The sequence below is a fragment of the Peromyscus eremicus genome, chromosome 8a, assembly GCF_949786415.1.
Source record: "Peromyscus eremicus chromosome 8a, PerEre_H2_v1, whole genome shotgun sequence".
In the NCBI taxonomy this organism is placed as follows: Eukaryota; Metazoa; Chordata; class Mammalia; order Rodentia; family Cricetidae; genus Peromyscus; species Peromyscus eremicus.
This window is the reverse complement of record NC_081423.1, coordinates 79,641,153-79,651,816: the sequence shown is the minus strand read 5'-3', so window position 1 is coordinate 79,651,816 and position 10,664 is coordinate 79,641,153. Positions and strand designations below refer to the sequence as shown.

The following is a 10,664-nucleotide window of genomic DNA, read 5'->3' as shown; positions in this document are numbered from 1 at the left end:
ACTAAGGACGGAGTGGTACCAAATGACTTGGAAGTGAGGGGCACAGTCCCCACTGGGCATAGTTACCCACGGATCAGAGACTGGAAAACTGCTGGCTTGAAGCCATTGGAGGTAAAGGATTTATTCTGGACAGCATGGCCTTGACCCCGGTGAGCACTCAAGGCCATTCCTTATTCACCCTGCCTCTCGGTTTACACCTGAAATAGATGGCATATTTTGGACTAGCAAAGCTATCAAGTTGACTGGGAAGGGACAGACACCCTCCCACCTCACACCACCCCTGCATACTCTGGGACATGACAGACTGCCAGAAGCATAGTCAGCAGGGCACTCAAGGGAAGAAGGACAGCTGAAGCCCCACAGAGGCTGTTAACCCTGAGCTAACGATGCCCTATCAGGTCGGCTGCGGGGATCAGGAAATGCCTGTGCAGTGAGTCTTTGGGGAGGGAGCAGCTCGGGGGCAGTCACCAGTTGGCTGTTAGAAAGAAAAGCCAACTTAGGGGCCCCTCCCCTGACCCTCAGACACCTTCACCCACTGCTGGAGCACTATGCTCACTTGCTGAAGTAATTAAGAATTGGCTCTTGAGAAATACCTACAATTCATCCAAATGGATGTGCACCAAGTGACAGGTTTGGTGTCTGAGACATGGTGGCACCAGCAGGCTGTGGCTATGAACCCTTGTACGGCCTCAGAAATGATGTGGGCCACCTGTCTGCCCAACCTTGTCAGATTCAAGGTCTTACACACCTCAGGGGTACCTGCTGTCTGGGCTCCCTTCAGAACCTCAGCGTAGACAAAGCCTTCCAGGAGGGAGGAATGCTGTGGGCAGTACCAGGCAGGCATCTGGAAGTACCGGGCAGCTGCTCTGACATCCAGAGCCTCAAGGGCCTTTTAAATGATTGAGCATCCCTGGGCATCCGCAGAGCTGGGCACCGTAAGAAGTTGGTCCCGGCCCAGGCCAGAGGAGAGCTGCTGCAGATCCTCAGCACCAGTGTCTGTCCAGGACTAAAGATGTGTGGCATTGCTCCAAGTCTGGGAAGGGATGCTGAGGAACCACTCCTCATTCAACCCCATCCACCTAAGATGTGTACCAACCAAGGACAACACAGGCCACAGGCTAAGCATCTTCCTTGTTCGAGGCCCTGTTCTCTAAGACCAGGGAAGGCCTCCTGCGACAGCCCCCAGAGCCATATTAAAAGAGAATTCTAGTTCCCCTAGATCTTTTGTGCTACCTGCCACAGCCTTCGTAAGGAAAAGCATGCAAGACACGGTATCTGTACATGCAGGTGACCAGAGAAGAGGATTTTTTAGGAAGGAAAGTGAGAATTTAGAGATGACTTGAGATAACCCAGAGAATAACAGTAAGATCAAGAGTCCAGGGCTGGAGACTCAACTGTAAGCACTTGTTGCTCTTCTGGAGGACTCAGGTTCAATTTCCCACCCACGTGGTGGCTCACCACCACCACCAACTCTAGTTCCAGGAGGTCTGATGCCCCCTTCTGACCTCTGTGGGTATGGTACACAGATGTAAATGTAGGCAGTTTTACACATAAATCTTTTTGTTGTTGTTGTTAAATGTACATGAGTGCTCTATTGATTTCATGCCAGAAGAGGGCATCAGATCCCACTATAGATGGTTGTCAGCCACCATGTGGGTGCTGGGAATTGAACTCAGGAATCTCTGGAAGAGCAGCCTGTGCTCTTAACCGCTGAGCCATCACTCCGGTCCATTTTTATACATAAATCTTAAAAAACAAGACAAGAGTTCATAAAGTGTATTTTATTTTTATAATGAATAAGTTTTCCCATTCCTTCCGCAACCCAGCACACCCTAGGGTGGACCACTAACCTCTGAGCCCACTCAGGACCCACTCCTGGGTAACTTTATAAAGTTCTACTATGGCAATTTGAGGCTTCAGAGAATCAAGTTCAAGGCCTTGTGCAGGACTTCAAACTCTGCCCTTTCCTGAACAGTAAGGAATAAAGGAGCTGGCATTTGTGTTTGGTATAGTGCTTGGCACAAGGTCACCACAGCATGCAGAGGAGCTGAGAGGGTGGCTGGGAAGACACAGAGCAAGGGGCAGTGGACAAGAAGGCCGGGCAAGATATTCTCCATTCTCTCTGCTTTGTGCCTGGAGAGCCGAAGGAGACTGTTCCTATCAGGTCCCTGGTTGGGACAGCTAAAGACAGAGTGACTAGTGAAACTGAAGACAATGGACAGCCTCATTCTGAAATGGAATTTCTCTGTATCTTCAAGAGGCCTGTCCCCAAGGAGGTCATTGTGAATGAGAGCCAAGTGACACATGCCACTCCCACACTCCACATTCTTTTAGATCTTGGCCAGACAACAGGGACAGAGTGTATTCTGGGCAGAGCTGGGTAAAACAGGTGGGCTAGGAATCTGGAGCAGGGTCAGGAGGATGGGGCTCTCCAGTGGCTGATGTGGCAGACTTCTCCTCCTGCTGCTGCTGTCTGACGTACTGATCCAGCAGGGAAGTCAGCTGGGAAGGCTGGTGCTGAAGCAGGTAGCGGGTCTGGGCCATGAGGCGAGTAAGCCCTCCTACCAGCTCCCCTTGCAGCAGGTCCAGGCTGGGCAGCTTGGCATAGTCTACGAAGCCCTGCCTGCTGAGAATGGTGTCATCAATGCAGCCACCTAGAAGAACGGAGGGTCAGCTGGGTTCCCTGCAAATGTTCCTCTTCTTGAGAGGCACCATCCCAACCCAAGAACCTGCTCTCCAGTGCCCTTCTCCCCTCCCAGTTGGCCCTAAAATCGGGGTCACACTCGTGCCTTACCCCATTCCCACTGTTGGGCACCAATCCCCTCTCCTCTCTTCCCCTGAAAACATGCCTAAGATGTGCACCTAATCTCAAACACCCTAAAGTCGGTGGCTCCTGAACTTCTTTGACAACAGGCTCTTGGAGTGAAGAAATGGAGCTGCCATCTAAATGACACAGATACACAATGATGGGGACGGATGGAGGTGTCACCTGCACAGCACTACAGATCTGTCTAACACCACTCAACTAAACATGTACAAACAGGGGACGGTGGGTCGCATGTTATGTGTATTTTGCAATGAAATGCCAGGGAAAGAAAATCCTGGAGTGTGAGTGGGTGTGTATGACTATAAATCTAAGTTCCTAGGAAACAAGAATTTTCTGGGGGCACAGGCAGTCTCCCCCACAGAATGAACCCCAAAACACACTGGTCACAGCACTGGCCCTCGGCCCTCTTTATTTGAGATACTTGTTTTAATATTTTTAAATGTTTTTATTTATTTATTGGAGGGGGCATGCACATACCACAAACAACTTCTGGGACTTGGTTCTCTCCTCCCACTACGTGGGTCATGGCAATTGATCTCAGATCCTCAGCTCTGGCAGCAGGACCTTTACCTGCTGAGCCATATTGCTGGTCCAAGAGATACTGATACCTTCACCAGTACCCGCTACCTGATAGGTAAGACTCAGAAGGCCTGATGTCCCCTCCCGTCTCCTCACTGGGAGACACCCCTATGCTCCCTTTCCTCCAGTACAGAAATGACATGTGGCAGTGTTACAGCACAGGTGTTGAGTGACACAGTCAGTCCCCAATAAACATGCTGACTCAGGCCTCATCCACCAGAGGCTCTGTGCCACTCACCTACTTCACCCCGGCTCTAACTGGCAGGGCTGCCCACTCACCCAGCAGTGGCAGGAAAGGAATAGTCTTTAAGATCCGAACCATTTCCTTGACCTTGGGCTCTTCACTGACCAGTAGCAGATTGTGCCCAATAAAAAGGGGTAGCAGGTTTCGGTATTTTGAATCTTCTAGAAAAGGCTTCAGGACCTAGGATCGCAGGAAAGAATGGCTAATGGGGGACAAGAGGAAGGAAAAGCCACATACCTTAGTCACAGGCTGTACCAAGCTGAAAGTACACCCTTAGGGTCCCCTCAGTCCCTACCCACAGTTTAGGCACCAGACTAGGGCAGCGTGTCTAGGCTGACTAGAACAGAAGTTGGGGTAGCCTTCAGGAGGAGCAGAGCCGGGTCCATTCAGCAGGCATAGGAGGAAGACAGGCCTGAGCCAGGGCAACCCTACCTGGTTGGGGAAGACTTTTATCAAGATCTTGTGTTTCCGCAACTGGTGCCGCAGGAGAAGCTTGTCCTCTGCACTCATGGCCACGTTCTGGCAGACAGCTATCATTCGGTTATCTCGAAAAACTGCTGCTATATCCCGACGCAGGAGCTGGATAAGTCCTGACTCCTGTGGCAGGACGGGATGGCTGAGGAGATATGAAGGTCTCCTGGTCCCCTCCCTTTCCCCACATAGGCACTGGGGTGGTCAGTGACGCCAGAATGTGTAACGGACTGGAGAACAGGTGGAACACCCCCGTCCCCAGGAGCGTTCTGCTTCCACTGGAGACCTCAGGCTTCAGAGCACCTGAGAGCGCCTGCCTGCCCTTCTCCAGACACCTTGGCAGGCAGCCTGTGCTATCACAGTTAACAAAGATTACCTCAGTTACAGGCTGTGGTAATACAAGCCTGTAAAATTAACTCTAGCTACTCAGAAGGCTGAGGCAGGAGAATCAAAAGTTTAGTCTTGAACTGAAAAGTGAGTTTAGCCGGGCAATGGTGACGCACGCCTTTAATCCCAGCACTCGGGAGGCAGAGGCAGGCGGATCTCTGTGAGTTCGAGGCCAGCCTGGGCTAGAGTTCCAGGAAAGGCTCCACAGCTACACAGAGAAACCCTGTCTTGAAAAACCAAAAATAAATAAATAAATAAATAAATAAATAAATAAAAATAAACTTAGTAAGACAGTCTCAAAATAAAAGTTAAAATAAAGGCTCGGGACAGAGCTTAGCAGACCACTAGTATATGCAACAAACCACGTCCAATTCCCAGTACCACACACAATTACTTCAATTATCAATCTCACACTGTACTAATGGTGAATTATTTTACCAACTTTATTATTTTTTGTTGTTGTTGTTTTTCTAAACAAGGTTTCTCTGTGTAGCCCTGGGTTATCCTGGAACTCACTCTGTAGACCAGGCTGGCCTCAAACTCAGAGATCTGCCTGCATCTACTTCCCAAGTGCTACAATCAATTGAGTGTGCCACCATTGCCCAGTTTATTTTACCAATTTTAGATATGTGATGGAGGCTGGAAGATGACTCAGTGGGTAAAGGCATTTGATGCCAAGCCTAGATGAAATGAGTTCACTTCCTAGGACTCAGGCTGGGCAGAGGGTACCTTTACCTTACCACCCCAGGACTTCATTTTCTCTTTCTCACAATTTATGTGTATGAGTATTTTGCCTGTATGTATGTCTGCACCCCATGCATGCAATGCCCTAGGAGGCCAGAAGAGGGCACGGGATCTCGTGGCACTGGCATTACAGTTGTGAGCTGCTCCAGGGGTGCTGAGGATCCCACCTCTGTAAGAACAAGTAACCGCTGAGTCATTTCTCCAGCCCCTCACTGTTTTTTTTTTTTTTTTTTTTTTTTTTAAGACAGGGTTTCATTATAGTCCTGGGTGATCTGGAATTCACTATCTAGACCTCGGTAGCCTTGAACTCGTAAGCAATCTTCTTTCTTAAGCCTCCTGAGTGCTGGAATTACAGGTATGCGCCAGTCTGCCCAGGTTTTTTGTTCTTTCAAAACAGCTTGTCCTATAGTATAAACTGGCAGCCAAGAACGACTCGGAACACCCAATCCTCAGCTTCCACCTCCTACACGCCAAAGATTATAGGTTTGGGGCACCACCTAGCTTCTTCCTGTTCTTTCCCAAAGACAAACACTTCTATCGTCCCTTAGAGAAACAGGGACACTTCGGCTCCTTTGAAAATGGAAGAGCAAGGTGTGGGAGCTCACACTGTAATCTCAGCATCCAAGAGATCACTTGAATTCAGGAGTTGGAGAAGAGCTTGGTCCTGAGACTCCCCATCTCAAAAAAAAAAAAAAAAAAAAAAGGCAGGAGTGAACCCACCCCCCCACCCCGCACCTTGTAGAGTTTTCACGTATGTTTTTGGAGACAGATAAATAAAGAAAATGCAGACCGACAGCCCAGGTGATTCAGAGCCCACGTCATGCAGAACCCAGTGCACATTTTATGATTAAGAAGCAGGGCTGGGTGAGATGGCTTGGAGTGCCTGCTGTGCAAGACTGACGATCTGAGTTCAGTCCCCAGAACCCACAGAAAAAGCCTGATGTGGTTGATACGTCTGCAGTCACAGCACTCCTGCAGCAAGATGTGGAGGCAGAGACAGAGACAGGAGGACTTGTCTGAGCAGAAGCTTGTGGGCAGTGTGGATTATGTAGCATGGTAGAAATCAGACTACACGGTGGAAGAGAGGACGGACTCCTCAAAGCTGCCCTCTGACCTCCACATATGGGCAGTGGCAAGTGTGTACCCACATTCACACACACACATAATAAATATACACACACACACACACACACACACACACACACACACACGGCTCCAAGTGGGAAAGTGAACTAATGATATAAGTAACTACGTGGCTTGGAGTCCAACTTTAGCAGCCTACCACCAAGTAGCATTAGCAAGTCTCCTTACCTCCTTGGGGGGTTTGGGAGGAGGTGGTAGGCATCGAGGGTTGACAGCAGGCTTAGGAGGAATATACTCAGTTAGAGCCATTAGCTTCTGCCGCTCAAAGTGCATGACGCGACGGTGGCGGGTCACAGCCTTGGAGCCATGGCGCACAGTCTGGAGGGCGGGCAGCCACGCTGGAAGGGGAGATGGCAGCGCAGTAAGAGACAGCCCCATGGAGGACCCAGCTTATCTCCGACGGACAAAAGAACACCCCCACTCCCACAGAGAGACAGGGCTCACAGAACTAGAGACGGCACAACAAGTCTCCTCTCCTTCTAGTGGCTATCAGTGGCTCAATCCCTTACGACTCTCATTTCTCCAGGTTTGTTACTGCTGCTGCTTTTTGCTGCTTTTTAGACAGGGTCTCTCACAGCCCAGGCTGCCTTGAACTCACAGAGTTACTGAAGATCACCTTCTGACCCGCCCACTCCCCCTGAGTGCTGTGTGCAGGATTACAGGTGTTTGCCACTGCATCTGGTTTAAGTGTGTTGCGGATTAAATGCAGGGCTTCTGTGCGTGTTAGGCAAGTCTACCAAGTGGACTACAGACCCAGCCTTCAAAGTCCTTCTTATGTGCAGTGCTAGACGTTGAAAAGATTATATATTTTTTAATTGGGTGATAGTGGTGCACTCCTTTACTCCCAGCACTTAGGAGGCAGAGGCAGGCGGATCTCTGTGAGTTCGAGGCCAGCCTGGCTACACAGAGAAACCCTGTCTCAAAAAACCAAAGATTATTATCTTTTTTTTTTTTTTTTTTTTTACAAGATAAAGTATTTGAAAAGTCCAAAACAAATGGAGAACCAGGAACAGTGTGCACACTTGTAATTCCAGCATTCAGGACTGCCATCAGTAGGACACTGATCTAGTCTAGTCTACAAAAAACCACACTTAAATAACTAACTCAACAAATAAAGCGAATGGAGAGAGGGCTGAGCAAACCCTTCCTTAAATGGCCAAATAATAAATATTTTAAGTTTGGGGTCCATACAGTCTGTCCTCAACTCTGCTAAAAACAGCCATGAAAACCTAGCTGTGGTTGGGGCTGGAGAGATGGCTCTGTGGTTATGAGTACTTGTTGGTCTTGCAGAAAGCCTGGGTTCACTTCCCAGCACCCACACAATGACTCAAAACCATCTGTAACTCCAGTTCCAGAGGATCTAAAGCCCTCTTCTGAGATCCACAGGTACCAGGCAGAAATGTGGTGTGCATTACATACATGTAGTCAAAACACAAAAATTAATAATAATAATAACAACAACAACAACTTAGATGTGGCGGGGCATGCATGTAACCCTAGCACTCAGAAAAGAGAGGCAGGAGGATTGCCCCAAGTTCAGGGCTAGACTAGTCTACATAGTGAGTTCTACGCCAGCCAAGGCTACATTGTGAGATGGTGCTCTTTAAAATAAAGAAACAAGCTGGGTGGTGGTGGTGGTGGTGGTGGTGGTGGTGGTGGTGGTGGTGGTGCATGCCTTTAATCCCAGCACTCAGGAGGCAGAGGCAGGTGGAGCTCTGTGAGTTCAAGGCCAGCCTGGTCTACAATGTGGGTTCCAGGACAGCCAGAGCTGTTACAGAGAGAAAACCTGTCTTAAAAAAGAAAAAAGAAAAGAAAGAAAAGAGGGAGAGAAGGGGAGGGGAGAGGAGGGGAGAGAAGGGAAGGGAAGGGAAAGGAAGGAAGGAAGGAAGGAGAAACAAGCTGGCAAGGCAGTGCACATCTTTACTCCTAGGGCTTGGGAGGCAGAAGCAGGTGGATTTTCTGTGAGTTCCAGGCCAGCTGGGGATACACAGTGAGACCCAGTCCCAAGATAAATAAATAAGATGTACAAAAAAACAACCAACCAACCAAAACCAGTACGGTCACAAATAATACGTAAACAGATGAGACTGTGCTCCAGTAAAACTCTGCTCATACAACAGTCATCAGGGGCTGGGACTGCAGCTGGGAGATGCAGAACTGGTCTAGGTGCCAAGCCCTAGGTCCCTTCCCCAGCAAGCAATAAGGAAAAAGAAAAAAAAAAAAAAAAAAAAAAAGGAGCAAATGACAGAAGAAAGCGATACTGTGACCAGCTCTACTGTAAATGTCAATCCTGTCTTAGCGGCAGCTCCTGAAGGACAAACCCCTGGATCAAGCCAACATCAGCTTCATCTGGGAACTTGCTAGAAATACACACTCTCATGCCTGCCCTAGACCTTCGAAATCAGAAACTCTGGAGCAGAGTCCAGCTAGTTGTGTTTAAGAAGCCCTTCTGGTGATAATGCATGGCTTCATCTCCGAGCGCTGAGGTCTGCTCCTAGGACTTGACACGACCCTCCCAAACAAGTCTTTCTTCCTGTCAGAGATGGTGGTGAATGCCAGTAATCCAAGCTCCTAGGAAGTAGAGGCAGGAGGATTAGGAGTTCAAGGCCAACATCAGCAGTGAGACCCTGACTCAAAAAGCAAAATGGGGGTGGGGATTTAGCTCAGTGGTAGAGCACTTGCCTAGCAAGCGCAAGGCCCTGGGTTCGATCCTCAGCTAAAAAAAAAAAAAAAAAAAGCAAAATGGGGGGTCTGGGAGATGATTTATCCAGTACAGTAAATGCACTTACTGCCAAGCCTGATGACTTGGGCTCAATCCCCTGGGGCCCCCTATAGTGGAGAAAAGATTCATGCAAGTTGTCCTCTGACCTTTGTGTGCCCAATGGCACATTCTGATGACAAGAAAAGCTTGAAAGGTTCTCTCAGAAACCAAAGAAACACTCCGAAGCCCTGAGCCAAAGTGACTCTTTTTCATCCTCAACAACCTGGGTTCACTTCCCAGAGAACATCCCTGGAGAGATGGCTCAGAGGTTAAGAGCACTGGATGTTCTTCCAGAGGTCCTGAGTTCAATTCCCAGCAACCACATGGTGGCTCACAACCATCTACAATGAGATATGGTGCCCTCTTCTGTCCTGCAGGCTGAACATTCACTGTATACATGATAAATAAATAAATAAATAAATAAATAAATAAATAAATAAATAAATAAATAAATAAATAGACCAACACTGTCGTTTCCAGGTACAGCTGGAAAAGGATCAGCTAGAAGACTCTTGGAGACTATGGAGGATTACCAGGGTGAGAGGTTTTATGGCTAATAGCCACAAGACCTGTTAAGAGTGTCTTGGGAATGAGACGCAACTGGATTTTAAGCCCTGCTCTGCATATTATTAGTGTTATTTTTGCGCTGGCACTGAACTGGTCCAAACTTCAGTGTGCTTATCTGTAAAGAGGGGTTAATAATGCCTTCTTCCCAAGGTACTTTTGCTGTAAGATGTAAACCAGGCAATGAGTGTAAAACAATAACCACAATCCCTGGCCTACAGTACGGTGTCAAGTCTACTCACTGAATGCCTAACGCGTGCCTACTAACCTCAGGCACCAATGCCACTGACTAGCTAAGATGAATGGACACAGTGCGACCCTCCACTGGGGTTTAACAGACGAGACAGGCGCCTGGGCAAATGTAAAACTAGACTGTGAATTGACTGCGCGGGGGTGTCGATAAACAGGATACAAGCAAAAGATTTCACTGAGGAACCTGCTTTATAACGCGAGGGTTGTGAGAGAAGACCCGAGGAGGCTGAGTTTGCGCTGACCTTAAGAAACAATATATTAAAACCCCAGCAAGGACCTTCCGGGGTCGGGGACGAGAACTGAGCGAAGAGTTAGAAACCTCCAAAGCCGAAATAAACATTGTTGCTCGTGACGTCGTTGCTGTCATTACCAGGGTGTGTATGGGGATGGAAAGGCTGCCACAGGGCACTGGACCCAGTCAAATCAGAGAGCCGGCTAGCGGCAGGGTCACCGAGAGCTGTCAGATTGCGGGAAAGGTCAGAGGGAAAGGAGGGAGCGCGGGCTAGAGAGCGCCGGCCTGTGCGCCGCGAGGCCCTGGGCCTCTCCTTACCCGCCCGGGGCGGGAGACCTCCTCGGAGTCTCCCCGCCACCGCCGCAGCCATCGCTACAGGAAGTCCGCACGAGCGCTGCGCGGAGACGGAAGGAGCTAAGCATTGTGGGGCAGCAAGGAAAACCCAGGGCCGGAAACGGTT

The 10,664-nt window shown here is 49.0% G+C and overlaps 1 protein-coding gene across 1 annotated transcript; it reads right to left on the bottom strand.

Moving 5' to 3' along the window:
- Positions 1-1,768: 1,768 nt before the first annotated feature.
- Positions 1,769-10,638, bottom strand: Mrpl10 (mitochondrial ribosomal protein L10). Its single transcript, XM_059271640.1, has 5 exons — positions 10,523-10,638; positions 6,564-6,733; positions 4,083-4,247; positions 3,686-3,830; positions 1,769-2,654 (listed from the first exon to the last, which is right to left on the bottom strand). Exons 1-5 carry the CDS (start codon positions 10,572-10,574, stop codon positions 2,395-2,397), a joined length of 792 nt encoding a protein of 263 aa, XP_059127623.1. The 5' UTR covers positions 10,575-10,638; the 3' UTR covers positions 1,769-2,394.
- Positions 10,639-10,664: the final 26 nt, after the last annotated feature.